Below are 26,820 nucleotides of genomic sequence, written 5' to 3'. Positions count from 1 at the left end.
TCAGCCTTTTCCCCGTCAGGGATAGATGGAGTTTGGAGATGCTGCGGAAATGATTGATACATTTTTTTTACTTTTTCATTGAAAAAGGTAGCAAGTTCCTCACACTGCTGTGCAGATGTTATAATGGTAGAGGTGGCTCTATCACTCTTAGGTTCATTTACAATTTTAAAAATACATTTAGTGGGGTTAGAGCTGTTTTAATTTCCTCTGCGTAAAATGCAGCACGTGCAGAACAAATAGCTTTATGGTACAGCTTTAATTTAGTCAAGTATATTATTTTGTCTCCGCCATTGTACTCCCTTCTCCATACACGCTCTGCCCTCTTACATGCCTTCCTCAGGGCTCTCAATGACTTGCTGTACCATGGGCTTGAGTTAGACGTACGCCCCTTTGTCCATTTGGCCGGAATGAGAGTGTCCAGGCCTCCCAAAATCCAGTCACAAAAGGCAGTATAGGCCACCTCAGGATTAACCACGTTGACTAAGGGAAAAGCGCCAAGGGCGGCATGAAGGTCTACTGATTTAAGTTTATGCCAGGGCCTCTTTAGGACCAGGCTCTCCCTGCCTGGCCTAAAAGGCTCAATGATGTCCTGCTTAATTTCAATTAGATAATGATCTGTCCATCCCATGGGCTTAGGCGGGGTTATAATCACAGCCGGAATATTAGAAAAGACCGGATATAGGATATATCCGGCAATATGAGTAGCCTCTGTTATTAATTGTTCCAGCTGTAAGGCTGCCAGATCCGCCAACAGATTATAAATGGTCGAGTCTTGGGTTTGATCAAAATGGAAGTTCAAGTCTCCCAGAATCGAGAAATTAGGGGATCCCACCACCAAGGAACTGACTGTCTCTAATAGTGCCTCTATAAACTTAGCCGCCGGCCCTGGGGGACGGTAAACATACAGTCCTGAGAAGGTAAAATGTGCACTTATTTCAATCCTAAAACGAGCACATTCACCCCACCAAATGTCTTCCCTAGTAAAGGAGCAGGGGTACTGAGCTTTATAAATTATGGCTATGCCACCGCCCCTGGAGTCCCTATTAATGGTGTTAATCAGGTACCCAGTAGGAAGAGTAAGGCTGAGAATCCCAGCCATGTCGTCCCGCAGCCATGTTTCACAAATAAAAAGAACATTTGGCTGTTCCTCAGTAAGAAACGTCTGCACCTCCATATGGTGCTTAACAAGAGACCTAACATTTAGTTGGTATACCCTGCGCGTTTGTTGACCTCCTCTTCTTTCATGTCCCACCCGATAAGGTGCTGGAGTAGAGAAGCCACACACCCTACAAATCAAGCCTGTCTCACCTAGCTGTTTTAGAGGAGCTCTGCAGCTCCCGGCGCTTTGGTTTAAAGCAATAAGCGTCTCCCTATCGTAGCGCATGGACTCTGATCGTGCTAGGCCAGGGATTCTGGCGAGAGGCGATGTCTTGGCGAGGAGGGGCGCAGACTGGCTTGCCTTTGGCGCGCTGCCGGTGCGCCCGCTGCGCCGTCGTTTAGTGATTGCCATTTATAGGAGCAGGAAGAGGGCGGGAGTCTACAACAACTATTCCGCCACCCCACAATCCTCCTAAGATGGCGCCCTCTTCAATCCCCGGTCAGCACCTAATCGGCTGCAAGTGATCGCGGTGTCACTGTGGGTGAAGAAAAGCACAGCGTGTAGTGCGGAAGGTGCTAGAGATCAATAAGTGAGTTTTAAAATCAAAACTCTTTTAAAATACAACACACCTAACTTTCCCGGCTGAGCCTCAGGAAAGTAACATAAAATATTCACTGATGTTTAGAGCAAACAGCTTAAAGGTAATAGCACGCCTAACCTTCCCGGCTGAGCCTCAGGAAAGTGCCATAGAAGATCTGATCTAATGAAAGTATTCATGGGTTCGTCTTTTTCTTGAGAAGCCAAATTGAATGTATACCTTTCCTAGTCAACGTTCCTTTTGTGAAGAAATGTTCTGTTTAGTGCGTCACGCACATTAGCATAGGATGCAGCAGCTTCAGCTGGAAGCTCCTTTATAAACTGACCAATATCTTTCCCAATTAAATTGCGTAATACAATCAGTTGCTGCTCCTCCTCTGTCACATGAGACCCTTTCATGAAGTCTTCAAAGTCCTCTAGCCACTCCTGCCAGCAAAGGCCCATACCTCCCCCCGATATGAGGACCAAGGGTTCCGGCGGGCGTAGAAACGGAACTCCGATCAAGCCGAGTCTGTGACCACCCATTTGCCCTGTGGACGTTGGCGATTCCGGCCTGGTACTGGCGCTGGCAGAGGTATGACTCTGTGTCCACGTTGGCGATCCCGACATCGCGTCTGAGGATGGTGGAACAGATGCTTTGTGAAGGAATGTCAAATCACCGAAACCCTCTCAGCGTCTGCTACACGGTACAAATGTCACCGTCTGTAATTTTGCTATCACATAGTGTCACTAGCAGGGCATTTATGAGAAAAAAAACAATCCACCAGGTACTTGAAAGTGTTGATATTGCTACTAGTATTGCTAGAGACCAGGGGCAGGTGACTAGATGAGCAGGCAGCCCCAAAAATCAATTTAAATGACTTCGTAATGTATTAGCACATATCCAAAGTCTTTTCCCACCGTCTTTTGCCAATACTTGATGAGATGTGCATCAGATGACTGACCTTAAAATGGCCGCTGGGCGCTCCTCACAGGGGATTGGTTCAGACGCCTGACTCTAAGATGGCCGCCTGTGAGATCTCGCTCCTCGCGAGATTTCGGACGTGATTCTGCAGGTGAGACCCGCAATGCATGAGATTACTGGGTAGCAGGAATCCAGGCACAGCACAGCATCGGACCCCTGCAGACGACACTCGTGGGCAGGAACAGACAGCACAGCACACGGGACCGGTGTGGGCTCCCGGGTCGCAATTAGACCATTGCTCCAACTCCAGGACAAGACGCGGCTGGGGTAAGGTCCCAGGGCGTGACAACAGATGCTCCAGGAAGCGGAACGAAGCAAGTAGCAGCGGGCACAACACGGCCGGGGTGGGCACCCGGTCCGCGACCCAGCACAGCTCCAAGGCAGTGGAGCGCAGGCACGACAGGAGACAGGTGAGCACAGCAGACATAGGGTGCTACCACTTTCGTCGCCAGTTATAATGTCTTATTTCTGCACAAAGGACGCAGACACTATGTTGCCTAAGGGGAGCTTTATTCATCTCTCTCTATCTCATTACTCTCCCTGCTCTACCCTAACTTCCCTTACTCCTCCTCTTCCGCTACCCCTAGAACTCCTCCCAACTCTTAATCTCATGTGCTGGTGTTATATCCTGTTCATCTCTTTCCCTGCTGCTCAGCCTGTGTGTGTATGATGTCATTAGAATGTTCCTGTGTGCATGGTTTGAATGTGTGGTCAGTTTGATTGAGTGGGCTGAGCAGCTGGATGCTGCTCCCGGTGGGGCCTTCTCCCTTACTCCTACTTACCTTCCTTTTGCCTAATTTAACCAATAAATACCAACTTAAGAATACCAACGTCTACTGGATCTAATTACATAAATAAGTACCATTATACATTGCAACAATGGCGACGAGCGAGAAAGAAATACGTGTGCAGAAATTACTTTTGAAACATGGAATTGAAGAGATGAAAAATGAAAACTTTAAAAGAAGACAAACAACGCTTTTGATGCCCCACCGGTGTCATGTCACATCTGACAGCCTACAGAAAACATCTATAAAGAGGTATGTTTCAAGCGTTGGACTTTGTGTAGCTTATTTGAATTTTATAATTACAGACTTATTTACAAGAATGTCAAAATTTCAACTTAGGACTGCTGTCAGAGTAAAACAGTAGAAAAATTATATATCTTTCGTGCTACGATGTTCAGAACCCAAGTTAAAATGACTATTTATTTTTCAAGAGCAAAGATATCAACCTTTCAGCAATTTAAAAATGACCAATTATATTTCAAGGCAAACATGTGAACCTTTCTACAATATGTCTGAAGCGACTGTTTTCATTTTGTCTAAAACCTTGAAGATGAAATAAACAGATAACTGCCCTAAATCAAAGTGGATTGTAGCGACGCTTTTAAGGAAAAGAAGTTTAATTTTCAATTCATTGCCTGCAAACTGCGACCTTTTTCAACTATGAGGCTTCCGTTTTCATTAAAATAAAAAAAAAGTTAATTGCAGCAGTGTTCAGAGATAATTGTCTGCCAGCGCGCTCAATTTAACAGAGCATGTCATGTAAAACTCCGACCAATTGAAGTAAAACTCTGACACTCACCGTCCTGTTTGGAAATGGCGGTTGAGTTGTCAGTTGGTCCGCAGCGATCCTTGCCCTTTCCCTGCCTCAGGCTATTTGATGACGTCTTCTGAGGGTTCCGAGGAGATGGCGAAGTGAAGCTCTCCTCACGTTCTGCTGCTGATGTCACTCAATGAGTCACCGCCTCTGTTCAAGCCGCTGCTGATGTCAGTCGATGAGTCACCATTTCTTTTAAACTGCAATTTCGCCGTGAGCCATCAGGCGAAGACGTGACTGACAGCGTGATGTTTGCTACGTACTGTCGTCATTTATCAGGCGCCTCCTGACGTGAAAGACACTAAATGCGCTGATGTCGTCCTGAATCAAATACTTTCATTTCTACAGCGTATCTGTCATAATGCCTTGCCTTTCTGTGTGTCTGCTTTCGTTTTCATCATCGTGTCACAGCGATTGGCACGCTAAATTATTTCAAACCCTGCAAGTACCTGAAAAGTTTTCATTTCTATTCCAAGAGACAAGGTACAGTTTTTCTATTCAAGTCTCGCAATTCACAACATCTGATATGACAACGGTGACTACTTTTATTATTTTAGTTTCTTATTTTACATCAGTCACTATTTATATATAAATTGATGTACATGTTGTGTTCTAAATGATTTATGAAACTGTTATGTACTGAAATTCAGGTATTAATTTATTTATGTTCTGAGTGATTTACTTATTTTCTTACACTACTGAGAACTGTTATAACCTAAAATTTATGAATCAATTTATTTACACTTTGCTTTATAGGTTGATTTTAATGGTCAAGTTTTGATATGCTGAGTTCTGGCAATGTTTGAATTTATTTATGAAAATGAACCACATTTGTGCTCAATTAATTTGAGGTGTTCATTAAGTGTTGAGATTTATTATACTTATTTTTGATGAACCACTTATTTAACAGTGCTCTATTTTAGATAGAGAAGTTCACGTTGTTTTCTTGAACTTTGAGGAGTTCAATGCTAGTGTGCATTTTTGGAATTGTAGTTTATATATTCTGCGGAGCCACATACGTGCTCATGGTTTGAGGCGCTCCTGTATTTCCTGAAGTTTAGTTCTACAGTTTAGAATTTTATGATGCATATATTGTTCAAATTTTATGAGGCTGCAAAGTCCTCAGCTCTGTTTATTCAAGTTTAATATCCTGAACCACACAAGTGCTCTATTCTACTAGAGATGTTCAGTTATTGAGAGTCGTTAGGTAGCCATGTACCCTTGCACTAGGTGTTATGCGTTTTGTTCTTTATACTAAATTTAAGTGATTTTGGACAACGTGGTAACTCCTACGTCCTAAAATTGTTATTCTATTGGGACGCTATTTTGTTTAGTTTGATTCCATAGTATTGCTTTTCGTGACAGTCTGGCCAACTAGCATGATTGGTAATATTTTGGGTTTTTCTTTGAGATGGGGGATGGTTGTATGTGATTTCTCTCTCCGTTTAGTATGAGAAGATATTATTTCTGGTTTTGTGCGAAAAGATATTTTTCCTCTCTATGTATCTTTCATGATGATATATTGCTATTTCATGATATTATTTACAGTTATTCATTTTCTATGTTGATTGTTCATTTCATGATATTATTTACAATTATTCATTTCCTATGTTGACTGTTTAATTGTAATCCTGATTTTATCATCATCAGGACTTACTGTATTTAGTTTCATCCTCTCTCTTTTGTTTTCATTGTTTTAAAAGAGGGAGATGTGTTATATCCTGTTCATCTCTTTCCCTGCTGCTCAGCCTGTGTGTGTATGATGTCATTAGAATGTTCCTGTGTGCATGGTTTGAATGTGTGGTCAGTTTGATTGAGTGGGCTGAGCAGCTGGATGCTGCTCCCGGTGGGGCCTTCTCCCTTACTCCTACTTACCTTCCTTTTGCCTAATTTAACCAATAAATACCAACTTAAGAATACCAACGTCTACTGGATCTAATTACATAAATAAGTACCATTATACATTGCAACAGCTGGTCCTAGCGCACATGGGCTGTCTCGCTAAGCTGTCTTGCTGCCTCGCTGCCTCGCTGCCCTGCTTTGCGATCCTCACCACGCCCACCGCCTCTGAGCCGGGAACCTGAAACAAAGAATTGGCTGAAGCTGTATAACACAAAACTCCTCAGTCTATTGGTCAAATTCAATGTACTTACCACTGTCTGTAATGTTGTGATGAAGGTAACATGTTGATAGGTATATTAAAAATGTTTGTGTATGTTTAAAATGTATTCAAATTATGTAAAGTAGCTGAGTAGAGGTGCAATTCAGATGGCCTTCATATTTCAAATTATGTAAAGTAGCTGAGTAGAGGTGCAATTCAGATGGCCTTAATATTTTCTAAGGGAGTAGGCAGAGCAGTTATGGGATCAATTTTAGGAATATTTCAGTCAAGTGAGGAAGGAGACAATGGGCAATAAAAAGAGGATGATATCAGTTTAGACAGCTCATAACATATGGGCAGAGGTTTCTAATGTCAATGGCATTCACTTACAGATAAAGGACAGAACAAAAGATGCATGACTAGGCCCCAGCTCCCACTTAGTTTGAACTGGTCTTTTGACCTATGTAAGGTCCTTTTGGAAACGTCTGTGTGCTTGGACGCCCTGCCTCGCTGAGATCCTCCTCTTTCTCTATCCATCTGCTCTCATTCACTCCTTCACACTCTTGCTTTGAGCTATGCTTTTGTTTTGTGCTTGGCTTTTGTACCCGTCTGTATTTCGTTCTTTGGCTTTTGTGCCTGTTTGCCTTTTGTGCCCATTTCTTTTTATGATTTGACTTTTGTTCCTGTTTTGTTTACTCTGCCCAGTCTTTTGAGCCTGTTTTTGTCCTCTGTCTCCTCTTTGATCTGTGCTTTGTCTTTTTGTTTGCTCTGTCCAGTGTTTGTGCTCACGTTTGTGCTCTTCGTTTTTCTGTGCCCATATTTGTGCTTGTTTTGTTGCCTGGTCTGCTATATCTGCCTTCTCTCCTCCTTTCTCCCTTACTTCTTACTTCCCTCCAGGGACCACTCCTACCTCCACTCTCCCATGCTATTACCACTGCCTCTCCTTACCTGTTTCTCCATATGCCTTCTCCTGCAGCGGATTCCTGACCCTCCCTAACCCCACTCTCCTCCCCCTCCAGCGGCCTCTGCGTAATCCATCAGCACCATGTCCTGTTTGTCTGCCACGGCCACCGCTATAACTCATCCAGCTTGTTAGCACTCAACACTGGATGCCAGCATATGTGCTGCCCCCACTCCTCACCACATTTCACAGTAGGACCTTTCTTATGTGTGCACTGCCTCTTCTCTTGCAGCGTCATTCCTACTCCACCCCCCTCACACACGTCACCCTGCACCACCTGCATGTTCCTCAACACCTGGGACCTCATCAGCATGCACTCCCCAGACATCATCTTTCTCACTGGAAATATGTCATCACCTGCACAACAGCTGTGGATTAACTCACCACACCCATGGAACATATGCACTTCCAACTAATCAGCCATTCTACAGCCATCTCAGGTTCCCTCACATATCAGCCACAAGGACCCCGCATCACCTTCAGTAACCTGCTCACCGACTTCATCACTACCATCAACATCAGATCCAAAAACCTCAACATTCATCTCGATGACCTAACAGACCTCAAAGCCATCGCCCTTCTAGAGAGTCTCAACATCATTGGAATCACGCAACTCGTACAAGGCCTGATTCACATCACCGGACACACACATGCTCCAGTCTTCACACCCAGCAGCAAGATCACCTTCTGCCACCTTACCTCATTCACATTGACCAAAGCCGGCCATCAACATTCGTCAAACTGGAACAACATTACAGGGGAAGACTGGATCCTCACCCTGAGATCTCAATCAATCAATCAGGGTAATTGTAAGTGTGCTACGCACCTGTGAGGGCCTCAAGGCGCTGGGGGAGGAGGGTAGAGCAGCTCCATTCAGTCGAAGAGCCAGGTTTTGAGTGTCTTCCTGAAGATGCTCAGGGAGGGGGTACGTCTGATGTCAATCTTGAGCTCATTCCAGGTCTTGGCCACGATGTAGGAGAAGGCTCTTTCACCTGCACTGGCTCTGCGGATACGCAGGTTTCAGCGAGGGCGAGGTCGGCAGATCTGAGGTTTCTCTTGGGTACGTGGAAGCAGATTCTCTCGTTGAGGTATTGGGGTCGGGTGCTGTGGTGGCATTTGTAGGCGTGGGTGAGTATCTTGAAAGGGACTCCCTTCTCAACGGAGAGCCAGCAGAGGTTGCGCTAGTGTTGGGTGATGTGTTAGTGTCGAGGGATGCCAAGGACCAGTCTGGCTGCAGTGTTCAGTATGGTCTGGAGTTTGTGGAGCAGAGACCCATTGATCCCGTGTAGAGGGTGTTTCTGTAGTCCAGTCTGCTGGTTATGAGTGCGTGGGTGATGGTCTTCCTTGATTCAGGGGGGATCTATTTTGAGGTCTTTCCGAGGATGCGGAGGGTGTTGAAACAAATTGAGACAACGGTGTTGACCTGTCGGATCATGGAGAGGGAGGAATCGAGTACGATGCAGAGGTTTTGGGTGGGGTCTGTGGGGGTGGAGGGGGCTTCCGAGGGTGGTAGGCCACCAGGTGTTGTCCCACGCAGAGGGTGAGGGTCCAAGGATGAGGACCCCTGTCTTCTCCTAGTTGAGGATCCAACGTCCTTCATTCCTTCCTGAAAGTTGAGTCTGGTGGTGACTGGAGCCTTGGTGAGGGAGATGTTGAGCAGGGTGTCGTCAGCATAGGATACTATGCTGAGTCCGTGCTGCCTGACGATGGCGGCGAGGGGGGTCATGTAGATGTTAAAGAGCGTGGGGCTGAGCAATGATCCCTGGGGTACTCCGCAGTTGATTTCTGTACATTCGGAGAGGAAGGGTAGTAACCTGATTCTTTGGGTTCTGCCAGTGAAGAAGGATCGGACCCTGTCGAGGGCTGTTCCCCTGTATGCTGGCATCGTGGAGTCTGGCCGTGAGTGTGTTGTGGGAGGCGGTGTCAAACGCAGCAGAGAGGTCGAGTAGGATCTGGGCTGCGGTGTGTCCATGGTCAAGGAGGGTGCGGATGTCATCTGTGGCGACGAGTAGGGCTAACCAGCCTATCCTCACAAGTGACCTACACAACCACCTATCCCCTTTCAACTACTACATCTCTGACTGCAACAACACCTTGGCTCCCATGAAGAAAATCTGTCATACAAGAGCTCAAGCATGCTGGTACATGGAAGACCTAAGAGACTTCAATTGCTCTTGCAAACAATTCTCTTACTGCTCGATGTCTCAGCAGTTTATGACACCATCTCCCATGGCACCCTCATCTCCAATCTCCAGGACTCATGAATTCAAGGACTCTCCATGAGTTGGATCATCTCCTTCATCTCCAACAGAACTCAATGACTTAGACTTCCCCCCTACACCTCTGGACACAAGAAGCTCATCTGCGGAATTCCCCCAGGGTTCCTCCCAACACTTTTCGACATGTACATTGGACCATTTGCCCATATCAGAAGAGCCCACAGCATCAACATTGTCTCCTATGTGATGACAATCAGCTCATCCTCTTCCTCACTGACACAAACTGCACCACCAGGACTACTTTCACCTCCTATGTGTCCAAAAAGGACAGCTAAATGAGAACTGCCTTAAACTCAGCACAGACAAAAGGGAGATCTTGCTCTTTGGAAACAAGAGCTCCCCTTGGGAATCCTCTTCATGGCCATCCGAATTAGGTCACACCCCCACCCCCAGCCCCACAGACCATGCCAGAAACCTCTGCATCATCCTTGATGACAAACCCACAATGAATAAACAAATCAATGCTGTGATTGCATCCTGCTGCCTCATCCTCAGAATGCTTCCCAAGATTATCAAATGACTCCCCATGCACAAAAGGTGCACGGTCACCCAGGCCCTTATAACCATTAAACTCATCTATGAAAATGCACTCTATGTCGGCATCTCCAACTAACTCACGCAAAGACTCCAGACCACCCAGAACACCACTGCCAGACTCATCCTTGATATCCCCAGAAATGCTCCCATCACTCCCTAACTCACTGAACTACATTGGCTGCCCATCCAGAAATGTTGCTAATTAAAGCTGCTCATCCACGCCTACAATGCCCTCCACAACCCCAGATCAGGATACCTCAACGGCTGACTTCAACTCTTCCGACCTTCCAGGCAGCTACTATCTACCTCTCTCTCCCTTGAACGGGTCTCCCACATCAACAGGAGCAAGTCAGGAGTGCGCACCTTCTCCTTCATCGCTGCCTAGATCTTACATGTTCACCAGGAAAGCTACTTCACTCATCAATTTCCGCAAGAACCTGAAGACATGACTGTTCAACTAAGTGTGCCGCCGGGCCTACTTTCCTGCACCTAAATACCTTCAGGGTGATAAGCTGCACTATGGAAATAAACATAACGTAACATGCTCTAGAAGGACTAATATATAATGCAAAGATTACAATCTCACTTCTCTCAAAGAGACATCTTTACAGATAACAATAAAATCACAATCCATATAAAAAATTCTGACCTGATAAACAGAAGTATAATACTGTGCTTACCAGTCTCTTGATGGATTAGGACTGTGTCCATCTGCAGTAAATAATAAAAAGACCAATATAATTACAGATGCAAGAAAAGGAACAGAATTGGCACTAATGATTTTGTCTCATTGGAACTTGCCCCACCACTCCAAGCATGCAACATGATCTTCAGAGATATCATACATTAACTTTGTGCTGGAAAACATTTGCTGCAAAACTGAATATTTGCTACACCACATATTTGCCATATAGAATTCAATTCTTGGGTGCTTAAAAGATTGTTCAGTATTGAGCAACGCTGCTGAAGACATATAGATTTACCACATTTGGAAAACACTATATAAATAAGAAACACACTTTAACAATTAAGGGAAGTATATATTGTGTATTCATTAGCTACCTAAGAGATATTTATGGGCAAAAGTATGGCTTCAGAGCTACACATTTTTGTACAGTTGGGACTCAAAACATTGACTTCCTACAAAAAGTATTTAAGAAATTACCTTCTTTTGCGAGATGCCGCCCCTTCTAGATGTTTGCCTAGCTGCTTTGCTAGCTTTAGAACTCTGCACTTTACCCCTGCTAACCAGTGGCAAAATGCCTGTGCTCCCTCTTTAAACATGGTTGCTCTGGTTTATTCCTATATGGCACATTTAAATTTCCTTTAAATCTATAGTAAATGGTGTAGAAAGTGCATTTAGGGCCTCGAAGTTAAATATCACTTGCGTGGCAAGGCAAACATGATTTCTGCCTGACTAGTGCAGTATAAATCCTGCCATGCAACCTGACAAAATAACCCATTTTGACAGCAAAAAAACCTTCCTTTTAAATATTAATGAGTCACCCATGTGCAGGCCAATAACCCACAAAGCAGGGTGCGTAGTATTTTAAAGTTGAACATATAAAATGTAAAATCCTTACAATAATTACCAAACAAAGGTATTTTCACAATAGAAAAGCACTGACTGGCTTATAGAAAAGGGAATATTAATTCTACTGCCTCTGCATTTGGACCAACTAGAAAAATGATTAATCTGCTCTTTTCAATATTTACTAAAAAGCCCAACTGATGGTGAAGTTAGATCTTTTATAAATATTTAAAAATATTCCTTATAGAAAACTACTTTTTCCCCGTTTGAAGGCCGTGGAAGCTAATATGCATTTGCTCTCTAGCAGTTGCCCACTGGGTGATTAGCCCTGATCTGGTGTGAAAACGGCTTTCAGAGCAGAGACAATGGATTGGGTATGAGAATTGCTGCAAAATTGGGTATCATTACCCATAAAAAACTTTACCCTGTTGGTTAGGGAGAGTCTAAGATTTACCCTAATACACCCATTACCTACTGCAAGGCATAAATGTGGCACCCCAAGAAAACTTATTCAGAACACCTTTTGGACTTGCAAAAGAACAGAAGTGGACTCAACCTGCTGTCTGTGACCTGAGAGCAGCCCTGAAGGAGTGAACTTACTTGCTCTTGCACTCAGCACAAAGAAGTGGACTTCAAAGGTCAGTTGGCTGACCTCCTGTGTGACTACATGACTAGAAAAAGCTGCAAGAGACCCTTTTCCAGGAGTTCCCAGTTGGTCAGTACTAACTGGACCCGACCTGGAACCTGCTGGTGGCCATTGCTGCAAAGAGGAAGGCTTGACCTTCAAGTGTTGTTCCCAGGGTACTTGGACCCCTGGGTCTGTCTAGCTGGACTCCTCCTACCACCTCAGAAAGCCTGGCACTTTAAAAACCTTTGGGCTTCCTGACCTTTGGAGGACTTAGAAAAACCACCCCAGTGTATCCAGAACAAAGCTTGAACTTGCTGGACTATGTAAATAGGTTTTTAATGCTTGCAGTTTCTCCGGAGCAGCAAATCCAATTCAGCGGACCCGCGGCAAGAACTTATTCAGCCTCATTGAACTCAGCATCGGATACAGCCAAAGCCTTGCACCACTGAAAGATTCACAGTTCCAAAAAAGAGAAAAGGTTTAGATTGACTAATATTTGATGCACTGCAAGGCTGCATCAAAGGTGCTGATCTGCCTTGCGTCAAAGAGAGAGTGCAAAACGTATCATATCCATAAGATATGCTGCATTTTGTTTCTTTCCCAGTGCTGGTGTACTTTTGGCAGCCCTGCGCCAACGCATACACACTTGCGGATGGGTGCTTCTCTGAAGCATAGCTTTTCTACAGGAGGTAGGAAAGGAAAAGCTCTGCATCTAATAGAGACTTCTAGCTGCAGATTCCTTACCTTAGAATTATCCCCAGGCGTAACGCTGAATCTGAAAGTTATTCTTGAGCAGTATCCTTGCGCGCCAGCAGGTGGCATTGCTTGACTCAGCATTGCTTCGTCCCCCCCAGAAGTGAAATGCACATTTGTTCATAATGACACCAGCGTGGTGACATCAGTGCTTTTCTTTCCGTGCCAGTAAGTGCAGATCTGAGGACAGCTAACCCTAGTCAAATTTTGACAAACTTTTTGTGATGTTTTGCAGAAGTGTTTTGAGGTGTTTAGGTCAAGCTAGACAGCGCAGCTGTCTCTTCGAAACCTGCTGTAAATGGGCATCAAGTCCATCCCCTTTCTTTACATTGCTTTTCATTTGTCTTTGTTAGTGTCTTTTAAAAATCCCTGCTTGTTAGTGGTCAGTTCTGCCTCTTTGCTCCTCCTTTCTCTCTTCTGTTCTTCCTACAGAGCAGGGACTTAGTACTGTCTAATTCCACTATGGTTCTTTATCTGTGCTTTGGAGGACTATTTTTTGCTTGGATTCCTGCGTTGTTACTGTTTGTCTGTGTTCAACGTTTAGCTCCCTACCTGCTTACATTTAAAGATAGCATTCTTGCTCCCATTCCCTCTTAATGCCACAGATATGTTACTGCTGTCTTCTCTGCTGTGCCTCCCACTCTGTTGCTTGTATTTTATTTAGGTTTATTTCGGCTCTTTGCACTTTTTGATGTTCGCCATGAATTCGCTTTTTTTTAGTAGGATAGTTTTATTTGGGCTTCCTTATAAGGTGGGACTGGGCTTGTTTTGAAAGCCGCAGCACTCCTTCTAATCTCAAACATAGGCTGCCTGGTGTAGCTTTTCTTCTGGGGCGGCACGCCAATTAATGTTAAACAATGTAGGTCACACAACTCGCTCTTCTATTTGGTCATTATTCATTTGTTTAAAAGTGTGGCACTCCTAATCTCCAACATAGGCTGCCGGGCATTGCTTTTCTTATGGGCGGCATGCCATGAATCTTAAAAATGGCGGGCGTATAGGCAAGGTGTGCTTCGTTTTTTTTACCATAAACTATAGTAGTAGCCAAGCGATGCATATTTTTGCTGCTTGGCTACAGGCTCCCAAGCAGCCACAGAGGTGGATGTATTCGGCTCATCTATGTAATAGGCTAGCACGTTAATGCAGATGAACTACTTTCTAGGTTCTTATACATGCATGTGGTGGAACTGAAACCCAACTCCTCACAACTAGTTGCTCTGAAATAAGTCTTTGTAGAAGTGTGTGAGTCTTTGAGGGTTTTATTCAGAAATGACCAGTCAAAAAGCTATGCCATTGCAAAGTTTTCCTGCTCCTTCTTCTGCTGCTTTTAAAATGATCATTGGTACATCAATTGGACAGGCTTTTTTTTTTTTACAAAAGCAATACTTCATTGTTTGGCTATTTTGTATGTCATAGTGTTGATGGTGAGAGTTTGATTCTCAGAATAATTCAAATGATTAGTGAACGAATTGATGAATGAGTGAGTTTATTACTCAATGGGTGAGTGCATGGATGAATGAATGATTAGATGTTTTTTGAATGGGTGAACGAATTGGTGCATGGATGAATGCATATTGTGCCGATTTTGGTGTATGGAGGAAGGAGTGAGTGAATAATTGAACTGATGTATGTAGAGGAAAGTGTGTGCATGAATTGAGGAAAGAGTGATGGATAGGTGGGAGCATGGATTTGTGTTTGGCTAAGATGATGAATGAACACATGGATGATAACACTATGAGTGATGAATATTGCTGCAGTCCCTGTGGTCAAAGAAGGATCCTCTCTTCGCCTGTTGCTGCTTCTGTCACACTCACCAATGCACTCACTCATCCATTAATCAAGCCATGTGACTGTCACTCACGCATTCATCCATCCATGTACCCAGTCATTCCATTATTTATCAAACTGTATACTCACTCATTATCCATACACCCATTGGTTCATTGTCACATTCACTCATCTGCACAATCACACACAAACTTGCCAACATAAAAGATCTTTCAGATCAGCCTACTGGTTTTGCCGATAATGTTTTGTAAATGTGTCCAGTGGGCTTTTGGCATTTTGCAAATGAATTTAAGTTTATGAAAGTCAAATAATTCGTTTCATTTGCTACAAATTATTCCTGGACCACATATAGCATCGGCCTGCATCAGCATCTTCTTTCTTAGCTCTTGGACTGTTAAAAACTCACCTATTAGTAATAGGTTTCAGTTTCCGAGCCCCTGCTCTCCAGGCCTTCTACATTAATACTATTAATGATCACCTGATTAGATACTTCGTTAAAAGACTTCTTAAATTCTTTTTTTCTGTAAGGTATCCTGTAAAATACCAGTCCATGCTGACGGTTTAAACTCAAAGTGGACACATTCGCTAAGCCGTCTTTGAGGGTGTTTTTCACACTCCGCCTATTATTACTATCAACTTTCTTGTCGTTATTCTGACTCCCTAGGGCATTCTGAGCAATGTTAATTCATTTCCAGCAGACTAACACCAACTTTCTAAACCTTTCCATTTCATCACACGAGTTTCCTAAATAACCTAGCTGTATGGCAGTGCTTAATTTGTGCAGTTGTGTGCCGGTACTCGACCTCAGCACCTATTTCTTGACACAGCACATCTTTATGACATTCCACTACATAGTAGCCTTGTCAATTTGTAAAAATCGATAGATGATTTAGCAATGCAAAATGCATAAAACATATTAATACCAGCATCTCCAGGCCATTCTTACATCTTTGGATTGCCAAGAATAGTTCATAATGTCACATTTGTAGGAGTGTGATGATAAGCAAATAGCACTGGTACTGTCATTTGGCTGTGCTGAGAAGGAGAGTGGGTGGTGAGAGCTGCACTGGCCTCCTGAGAAATATATTGGGCACTGACATTTATTTTTCCACATATTAAACACTAGCGTATAGTTAAACCTCATTTGATTGGGGCCTAGGCTTTTTCTTCTCCACAGAGACAGTAGATGGCATGGAAACTGTGTGTGAGTGCCTCCCAGCTCAATACCCATTTTCTAGTTATGTTATATGCATATATTTAGGGGCAGATTTATGAAGGGCTTGCGCCGCCGGTGCGTCACTTTATTTGACGCAACGGCGGCACAAACAATGCGCCCTATTTACAACGTGACGCATCTAGGAGATGCGTCACGTTGTAAAGCCCTGCGCCATAAGGAGGTGTTCCTGCGCAGGGGGGGGCGTTCCTGCGCAGGAACGCCTCCTAGTCACTTTCAGGTCAATGCTGCGTCAAAACCCTGCGCCTGCTTGAAGCAGGGGTAGGTCTTGACGCAGCATTGTGGACATGGGGCACCCCCGAGCCTTGCTGGAGCTGCGTCGCGCTTGCGACGCAGCTCCAGCAATGCGCCACCTTTACGGCACAGATGCGTCACGCATCTGTGCCGTTTTTGCCCCATGGTGCACCGCATTGTAAATGCGGCGCACCATGGGTGGCGGAGCAGCGGCGCAGGATGACTGGCGCATCCCTGGGGATGCGACAGTCATCATAAATCTGCCCCATAATTCTTTCCACCGACACTGCACCTGTTATAATAATGATAAAAATAATGGGGGCAGATTTATGTTGGACTTGCGCCACGTTTACGCCGCCGTTGCGTCACGCAACAGCGGCTTAAACGTGGCGCATCCTTGCGACCCATTTACAACGTGACGCATCTAGGCAGTAAAGCCCTGCGCCACCTGTGGACGTTCCGGCACAGGGTGGGCGTTCCGGGGCAGGTGCGCCTCGCAAAATTGCCTGCGTGAAATCTACAAGATTTCATGCAAGCACTTTTAGGCCAATGCTGCGTCAAAACCCTGCGCCTGCTTGAAGCAGGCGTAAGGCTTGATGCATCATTGGACAGATATGGCCCCCCAAAGCATTGCAGGAGCTGTGTCGCGCTTGCGACGCAACTTCAGCAATGCGACACTTTTACGGCACAGATGCGTCACGCATCTGTGCTGTTTTTGCCCCATGGTGCGCCGCATTGTAAATGCATAGGATGAACAGGAGGGAACCCATAGACCAAGTTGGGATGGGTGTAGACTGTAAGTATAAACAATTCCCAACAGGTATCAATGGAAAGACAATTCAACGGGTGTATGCAATATGCATTACAAAAGAAAGAAAAAAAAAAGAAAAAAGGAGTCACTATAAATTTGAGAACAAACGGGTATTATTCACCATTTAGAAAGCAAGGCAGGTCTTTTGCAAAATCATACAGTTAAACAGCACTGTATACAGTAAATGGGGTGACAACCCGGTGGCACTTGGTGCAAGTGATATATACATGAATATATACAGTGAATAGTGATGGTGGTGCAAGTGCAGGGGTGAAAACAGCGTGGTCGGCGCAAAGTGGCAGTGAAAAATAACAGAGTAATGGCTCCAGGGATTTAAGTAATAATCACTTAAAACAAGATTCAATTTCAGGAGTACAAAACACGTAGGGCGCCATAAAATTAGGCTGTGTGGTCGACGGCGTTTCGATCCTCATCAATCGGGATCATCATCAGGACGGGGTTGTCGGGGAAAACAGTGAAGTCCGCTGCTGTCAAAGTCGTGCGGTCGGAGGGGCTGGATACGTGGGTCCAGAGCTGAATGAAGGGTAGGGGATGCTTGAGTCGGCGGGGGTGATCTGCGTCTGAATGAATCAGAGGTATTTCTCGTGGGTTAATCCGTGGTGTAGCTTCAAGCAGTGAATGCGGGAGCACTCACTGCTTGAAGCTACACCACGGATTAACCCACGAGAAATACCTCTGATTCATTCAGACGCAGATCACCCCCGCCGACTCAAGCATCCCCTACCCTTCATTCAGCTCTGGACCCACGTATCCAGCCCCTCCGACCGCACGACTTTGACAGCAGCGGACTTCACTGTTTTCCCCGACAACCCCGTCCTGATGATGATCCCGATTGATGAGGATCGAAACGCCGTCGACCACACAGCCTAATTTTATGGCGCCCTACGTGTTTTGTACTCCTGAAATTGAATCTTGTTTTAAGTGATTATTACTTAAATCCCTGGAGCCATTACTCTGTTATTTTTCACTGCCACTTTGCGCCGACCACGCTGTTTTCACCCCTGCACTTGCACCACCATCACTATTCACTGTATATATTCATGTATATATCACTTGCACCAAGTGCCACCGGGTTGTCACCCCATTTACTGTATACAGTGCTGTTTAACTGTATGATTTTGCAAAAGACCTGCCTTGCTTTCTAAATGGTGAATAATACCCGTTTGTTCTCAAATTTATAGTGACTCCTTTTTTCTTTCTTTTGTAATGCATATTGCATACACCCGTTGAATTGTCTTTCCATTGATACCTGTTGGGAATTGTTTATACTTACTGCATTGTAAATGCGGCGCACCATGGGTGGCGGAGCTGCGGCGCACAATTACTGGTGCATCCCTGGGGATGCGCCAGTTATTGTAAATCTGCCCCAATGTGTTTTCGTTTGACTGATCTTAACACTTTAAATAATGAGTGTTTCACTGTCCAAATGTAATGATGCTCACTTTATTATAGTGAGAAGGATCACAGAGTTAGTTGCCCTTCCTAGAATTTGAACTTTTGACGTAGGTAGAGCTTCTCCCCCAGAGCCATCTGAGTACAATGAAAGACAGGCCTTACATTATTTATTTGCTTGGGGGGGGGGGGGGGGGGGGGGGGGGGGGGGGAATTCGTATGACCCTGGCACATTCCCTTGCACAGATTCAGCCTCAAGCATCAATATTGCATTTTGTGATTCCTTAATTGCGAAAAATAAGGAATCGCAATTAAGGAATTGCAAAATGCAATGCATCAAAAAATCGCAAAAAAAATAGCGAATCCCTAAAATTCCTTAATTGCGATTCTCTAATTGAGAATCGCAATTAAGGAATACCACCCCATTCATTCCTATGGGCCTAGAGGCCTATAGGAATGAATGGGAATGACATTCTTAATTTGCGATTCACCATTAGAAATTCGCGAATTAAGAATGCAATTTCAAGGGTGCAGGGGTGTCCAAAGGACACCCTGTTGCACCCCTGAAATCTGCCCATAAGTACATTATGCACACACACATCCCACAAGGGCATGTGTGTGTGTAAAATGAAACTTTGAAAAATGCACTTTAGTGCATTTTTCAAAGTTTTCGCAAATTACCATGAAGGTCAACTTCATGGTAATTTGCACCCCTTATTTGCGAATTCGCAAATTTTTTACGTTTGATGCATTGCATTTAAGGAATCTCAATTTGAGATTCCTTAAATGCAATCGCAATTTAAGAAATCGCAATTTTGCGATTTCTTAAATTGCGAAAATACCAAAAATGATAATGCATTCCAAAAATGGGAATTGCATTCGCAAACGGCCGAATTTTGCGATTCGCACCATTTGCGAATGCAATTTCTGTTGATGCATGTGCCTGATTGTGTTTTCTTTTTTCTCAGAGTTTTCAAAAGCAGTATACTTTCTCCTTATTTGTCTCTGCCTTTATAGAGGATGGGAGTGCCTCCACGTGGAGTGTAGGAACAAGCCTTATTCATGTAATTTGAAGTAGCAGTTTGGATATTAGATCTCAGAGGTGCTGTTCTGAGGTTATGACTCTCTGAGGGTCACTTCCATAAATCGGTGGAGGCCCTCACCGGTTTTTGTCAGTTGTCTCTCCATGGCCTCCTATCTCAACAAGGCCACTGTACCTGACTCTTTAACATTGCTTCCATGCTGCCCCAGTGATCACAACAACGCCTCCTAAAGCAAAGTCAGTCAACATCTCATATCTTCTCTTGGTGGAATCCTTTGACTGAGGCTGGACCCCTCATTAACTAATCCCCATTTCTGTTTGAGGATTCCAGTGCCAGTGGTCATGGAGATCTTTTCCATCTTGCTGACATATCTTAATTTGTTAAATGTCTCAAGCTAATAATATAGGCTGTGTTGTTGGTTCTTCAAGCAATGAATGTCTCATGCAAGTCCTGAATATGTAGCAGAGACTTTCCGTAGTTTCTGACCATGCACTCCCAGTATTCCAATGTGAAAGTGAGGAGCTGTGGTTGGTAGTCTTTAGCAACATTTATGTTTGACTGTTTCACTACTGAGAGCCTTTTTATACGGAATGACACCCATTAAGCCCATTGCCTCTTTGAAGTCTCCTTTGAAACCCTCCAGCTCATAATTCAATGCCAAATGCTTGTTTTAATAGAAACTATCACCACCTAACTACCCATGCCTTCCATATACTGTTCTAATATGTAGGTCTGTTATTAAGGTTTTTCTGCATTCAAACAATGAGACACTGTTCCTGCTTTCCAACTCCAGTAATAATGGAACAGCCACAGTCCTTTCACTATAAATCCCCCGAAGCATTGAGGAGACATGGTGTCTAGAATATTAGCCTTAACCATTGCTTTTTTTTCTCAACTAGCCCGCCACAGAGAACCAGGTTAAGGTGATGTGTTACGGTTAGTCCACTGCCTCATTGTTCTTTATTTTCCTGTAGTTCATTTTTTCAGTTGGAGTATTTCATTTTGAAGATATTATTTTTTTCATGTCCTAAAAAGCAATGTTTGTTATTAAACATTTCTTACAAATTAAACAGTGCTTTAAAAAAATGTATGCACAGTTGCCATAATGCAACTCCAACAAATGCAAGACCTATTGCATGTTCGATGCTTGTTTCCTTCTGGTGCGGCAGGTATGTCATCTAAAAAGGCTGGCTTCAATCCCTGCTGCGCATCTCAACACTCGCTGTTAGTGACGAACCCGCGCCTTGTATGCATCTGGTGTCCTGAGCATGACCATGTGCTGCATCATGCACTGGAAGGACTTGAGAGAGCAATCCCTCAAGCTCCTAGTGGCTCGATGTACGATGAGGCAATGATGCAGATCCCGGTTGGGAGGAAGGTCCAAGTAGTGGTCTCAGAGTCTGAGAAGCTAATCACACTCAAAGTCATCAGGCATTTTGGGTAAGTCCCCCCACAAAAAGAAGTTAAAGCGTTCTTCAACTTCACCCCACCCGTCGGCCAACAAGATGAGGGAGCGTCACTAAAGGCTTGGCTCCGTGGTTAGGGCAGCATATGGACCTCCCTGAGTTTCCAGGAGATGGAGAGGCCCCTACTCAATTTAGGACATTTTATGAGGCCATGCCTACATATTTGGGTAGCCCGTTCTCTCCAGCGTGCCTTTGAGCCATGCAGGTTCAGCAGGGGCCCCTATTTAATACACACCAGCAGCTCCGGTGCCAGTCAGTCCCCAGAAATTCACAGATGGATGAGATTGGTGCCAGTTGTGCCATGACGACCTTACCCCGCACAAGTCCCGAGGATGAAGCACCCGGTGCCACCATGGCCTACCTGTGGCGCCTTCACTATTTACATCTCGACTGACACTGAGTCAGAGAACATTGCCCAATGTTGACTGGAGCCATGCCTTCCAGACCGGAGCCTGAGCCCTATTCTTATGGGCTAGGACTCGGGGAAAAATGAGAGAGGTCCCTGGATACTGAAGAATACCAGCCTTATGATACCAACATGGACAACATGGATATGGCAGATGCCAGCAGACTGGATATTGGATCCTGGCATGCTTTTTCCCCAAATGTGGCTAGGGAGGAGGGAGCTTCATTCGCAATAGTGGTATGGAAGGTATGGAAGGTGGCTGAGGTCCTGAACCTTAGTTTGCCCTCTGTGGCAGGCAAGACTAATGTCTCGACGGAATTGCTTCAACTGGGAGTGTCCCCCTCAGTACTGCTTCTCCCATTTAACGAAGCACTAACTGACGTCCTGCTTGGGGCTTCATCAAATCCCAACACTGGGGCTCCTATGAACAGGACAATTGCTGACCACCACTGCCCCGGTCCAGAGGACCCCAAATTCCTCACAGAACACCCTACCCAGAGAGCTTGGTGGTCCAAGCCTCGACTTCTCACGTAAATCCTGGCACATTCCCAACCACACTGCCGGATCGGGAGGCTGAACAACTTAGGCAAGAAATCGTTTTTTCCACCAGCCTAGCACTGCAGTCAATGAAGACTGCAAGCCTTTTGAGTCACTATTCCCATGCTCTGTGGGATACAGTTGTGCAGGTGCTGCCAACAGTTACATAAGAGGCCTGTGCGATGCTCTTCCAGGGTGTTGCAGATGAGAGGGGCCCAGCAAAGTTCACCCTTAGATGTGGACCAGACACCACCAACTCAGTAGGCAGAGCGGTTTTGTCAATGATGGCCCTGCAGTACCACACCTGGTTGATGATTAATGGCTTTTCTGGCGATGTCCAAAGTCAAAACATTCCTCATGGGCATGCTCTTTGATGGTTCTGGTCTCTTCAAAGACAAGGCGGAATGAGCGATGGGGTGCTTTAAGGACAGCAGGACTAGGGCCACGTCCTTGGGCCTATCCATGGTTCATTGTCCCCTTCAATCTGCCTTTTGCTCTTTTTGCATGGAAGGGGCTTCCAGTATCATCCTTACCCATTCAGCTTCCTTGGCACACAAGCTTCCCAGCCTCTGAATGGCCTTGGACGAGGTAACTACAGGCCCCGTGGGTCAATGATGCTAGCAATTGGGTCACTCAAAACCCTCCTAGTCTGCCCATTTACCATCATGGACACCCAGTGGGCATCATAATTTGCCATCACCTGCCCCGTTGACATCCCATAACATTGTACAGGTGGGTTTTGCAGATTGTCCGAAGAGGCTACTAATTCAGCTTTCGAGACTAAGCCATCCTTCATGCCACCTACTTACAATAGACTGTCGAAGAGCCACCTATCCCTTCTCCGCCAGGAAGTGACAGCTCATTTGGCCAAAAGAGCCATGGAGAGAGTGTTGATGCCAGAAGTAGGTCATGGTTGCTATTTATGCTACTTTCTGGTGTCCAAGAAGGACAGAGGCCTTTGTCCTATCCTCATGCTGTGCTCTCTCAATTTCTTCCTAAAGAAGGAGAAGTTCAAAATGCTCCCTCTTTTTAAGGTCCTGTCTGCTCAGGGCCCAGAAGACTGGATAGTAGCATTGGACTTGCAGGACACATATTTCAACATTCTGTCCTGCCTGCCCACAGGCGTTACCTGCGGGCCATGAGCACTTTCATTCTGCTGTGCTCCCCCCGGGTGCTCACCAAGGTGATGGCAGTGGTTGCTGTTCATCTGCAGAGATCAAGGATTCCAGTCTTCCCTATCTCAATGACTGGCTGTTTAAGACGGGTGAACCCCCGGTTGTCGTCTCCCACCTCCAGACTACGGCGGATGTCCTCCCTGTGATTAACTATCAAAAGTACCAATGTCTCACCTGACTCCCTCTTAGACACTCCCTTACATCGGAGCTATTCTGCACACAGTTCCGTTTCTGCCCTATCCTTCAAAAAAGGGGAGTCCAGGTTATTCAGGCCATGAAACTGATGTTTCAGCCTCGATTTTGGTGAGACTGACTCTGAGGCTGCTTGGCCTCATGGCCTCCTGCATCCTGCTGGTGACACATGCCCTTTGCCATATCTGGGCTCTACTGTGGGACCTGAAGTTCCAATGGGTTCTGCTTCAGGGGAATCTCTCAGACATGGTCAAGGTCTCAGAGGTAACTGCAACAGATCTGCAGTGGTGGTTAATGAACCGTGATTCGTTCAGTAGTAGACCCCACTCCCTTCCCCAACCAGATCCAACAGTAGTGACAGATGCATTACTCCTGGGATGGGATGGCCATCGGGGAGATGTGGAGGCCAGAGGCCTCCGGTCTCTGGCGGAATCAGGACTCCACATCAACCTGTTGGAGCTCTGGGTGATCTGGCTGGCATTAAAAGCCTTTCTACCCTCCATGAAGAGAAGGTTAGTGCAGATGTTCACAGAAAACACCACTGCCATGGGGTACTGCACCCAAACATAGTGGGGTATGGGTGGAATGTCAAGGCATTTCCCTTGTGGTTTAACATCGGGTGGGTTTTTCTGAACACCAGAGTGGACAAACTCAGCCACAGATGCCGAGTGGGTCACGAATAACATCTCCTTCTGGAGGTGGTGCAAGGTCTGTTTTAGCAGTGGGGAGAGACTTAGATAGATCTGTTCGCCACTGAAGAGAATGTGCAAGATCAGCAGTTCTGTGCGCTGGAGTTTCCAAGGTAGTTCTCACTTAGAGATGTTTTGAGTGGAGCTCAGGCCTCCTGTAGGCAGTGCTTCGGCATCTATTCTAAGGTAAGAAATCTGCAGCTAAAAATCTCTTTCAGATGACCCACACTCCCCACTTTGGAAATGGATTTGCTATTCCCGGGCCCTAGTTTTCCACACTAGTGGCCAGTGTACTTTGTAGCTCTGTGCTTCTGGCGTGGTAAGCAGCTGAAAGTAACTGCTGTCAGTGTGCTGGGATGTCGTCAATATAGGCACTGCGCATGTCACTTCGGGTGCAGACAACGCTGACCATGACACGTGGAGCCAAACAACGCCACCTACTGGCATGCGTGGGTACTGCTAAAGAAAAATTTCCAGATCCAGTCTGGTGTCTAGGGGTAATTCTAAGGTAAGGAATCTGCAGCTAGTCTCTCCTAGATAAGGCCTTACTGAAGATAGTTACTTGTTCTTTAAAGATTTCCCATTTTGTATGTGTACGGTACAGTGCAGCACACATGCAAATTTGGAAAACCAAACAGAAATGAAAACATTTCTCTTCATTACACCTACGTCAAACATACGTAAGATTTTGTCACACCTTCCAATATACCCATATTTGGAGATTGGGCTTTCCATCAATACCCGTGGGTAGTTGCATGATAATGCCCATAAACCACTTATGGAGCGCCTATGTGATCCAAATTAGTGCAAAGCAACCGATAGCACAACTTTGCGTTTCTTTGGGATACTATCCAACGGGAATCCTGATTTGGATTGGATAGTAAATCCCACACTAACACTTTGCACCATGGTTGTATCGCAAAGGTACCGGTCTTCCGCCATTTGGCCCTTTTACTACAAAGACCAACTGCTTCAGTGATACCTCATCGAATGCCTATCGCACTTCCTCAGATAAAGCCTGCAGCCTTGCTCCGTGTGGTGTTCCTGTTCCTGTTCGCACATACCTCACCCCGCTAAAAAAGTATGACTTCCAGAAAAAAGTCCCTTAGTAAAACCTCTGACTGGGCCAAACCTAGTTGATGTATCGGACTCCGGCCCCCTCACAGTCAGCTTGAAATTGCACCTAGGTCCTGGTCTACCGTGACCGACTACCATTGGCGCTTTCAGCTGGGCAACACACTCCAATTCAATGTTATGTAAATGTATGTATGACGGTCAGTCCACTGAACTTCCAATGATCCCATGAAGAGATTGGCATGCACAAGGCACAAAATCAAAAACTCTATACATCAAACTGTAAAGTTTAGGAAACCTGCACACTCTGAGGGTACACAACTAATAAAAGCAGAGATCAAAGATAGTACAAATGCACACACGCTACAGGTCAAAAAATTTGTTTTCTAGTGGTTTTAGAAAACAGAATGTCTGCATTCGCCAGGAAGTTAAATGTTATGAACGTGTATATATAACGTGAATAGAGATATCAGGATTAGAGAGGCTATCAAAGGGCAATATTATCCACTTCTAATAACTTCGGTACCTTTAGTACATTCATGTTCTTTGATTACTAGCTTCAGAATATACTTTACTCACCTGGAGTTAGGCTAAAAACTGTTCCTTAAAGGATACAAAGCCTAAGGCTGCAGATGATCCCCAAATTCCTCCTGGGCACCTCGAGCCATTTAGCCCAGGTTCTTAGCCCTCCTTTGCGAAGTAACACTAAGACAATATCTACCTCTCCATCTCTCTCAGAAATTCACATTAGTCTTCACAGTGATTCGCTCATCGAAAGGCTATTAGATTATGAATCCGTTCCATTCACTAGTCTCAACCAGCCTGCTGACAGATGTGTTCTATCCCACAGTTGCCCGTAGTATTTGCTTTTTACGCTCTGTGTTAAGCAAGCATCAGCAGGGCGTATACATTTCGACCGAGATCTTGGATTTGCCAGTTCTTCGTGCCAACCCCAGCATCGTCTAGAGTCGTCACGATGCCTGCGCACACATTGCTGAAAATCAAGCAACTGTTATACTGTAATATTATAGGTGTACCATGACATAGTTATATAGAGTGTTTATTCTAGTGTAATCATATTCTACTTTAATTGAGCCATTCCATGCCACCCTCATTCAGTCCGAATTGTGGCGATGGTGCAATTGGACGATTGGTGAAAAAAGAGTTGACGTCTACGGTTGTAAGAGGATGTGATGACAAGCTGTTAATACACTTACCTCATTCCTCTCATGAAGTTGCCTTCTCTACATCCGGCTACGAGATTGCTTGTCAGAATCTGTTCAACCACGCATCTGTGAACACTATCCGACCAGCTCCGTACCCCTGTTTACACTTCACGCTGTTCAGGTTCAGTCTCTGTGGTCATCTGTGCGACTGACTCATGTCTTCCCGACAGCTTCCAATTTGTGTACTTGACACGTGAGCTGTCTGAGGTGATATCTCTTATCTCTTGTGACGCACCAGCGCTCGTTAAATTGTACTTTCATCTAGTATTTGCCAAGTCGAGAGGGCGTGCTCTGCTGTGCAGTTACTGGTCGAAATTGTCCTTGTTGTTATCATATTCAAGGTGCCAAAATCAAAAGTCTGACTGCAAGTTTAGGGGCTGCTGTTATTTTTTTACATCTTGTCAGAGAGTATGGGGAGGAACTACAACTGCGCAATTGCATTCAGTCAACACTTGCCCGAATCAATTTCTACACGACTCT

The 26,820-nt window shown here is 45.0% G+C and overlaps 1 protein-coding gene across 2 annotated transcripts in view; it reads right to left on the bottom strand.

Moving 5' to 3' along the window:
• The window catches only part of LOC144753596 (phospholipid scramblase 2-like), a 239,134-nt gene extending 212,629 nt beyond the window's left edge, over positions 1 to 26,505 (bottom strand). For both annotated transcript variants that reach the window (XM_078641239.1, XM_078641240.1), the window contains exons 1-2: positions 26,332 to 26,505; positions 10,821 to 10,851 (exon numbers count right to left, since the gene is read on the bottom strand). In XM_078641239.1, the coding sequence (XP_078497365.1) occupies positions 10,821 to 10,851 (31 nt within the window). In that variant the 5' untranslated portion in view covers positions 26,332 to 26,505. The remainder of the gene's footprint in view (positions 1 to 10,820; positions 10,852 to 26,331) is intronic.
• Positions 26,506 to 26,820: the final 315 nt, after the last annotated feature.

Source organism: Lissotriton helveticus, chromosome 5_1 (genome assembly GCF_964261635.1).
Source record: "Lissotriton helveticus chromosome 5_1, aLisHel1.1, whole genome shotgun sequence".
NCBI classification, from domain to species: domain Eukaryota; kingdom Metazoa; phylum Chordata; class Amphibia; order Caudata; family Salamandridae; genus Lissotriton; species Lissotriton helveticus.
This window is presented reverse-complemented; position numbering and strand designations above follow the sequence as displayed.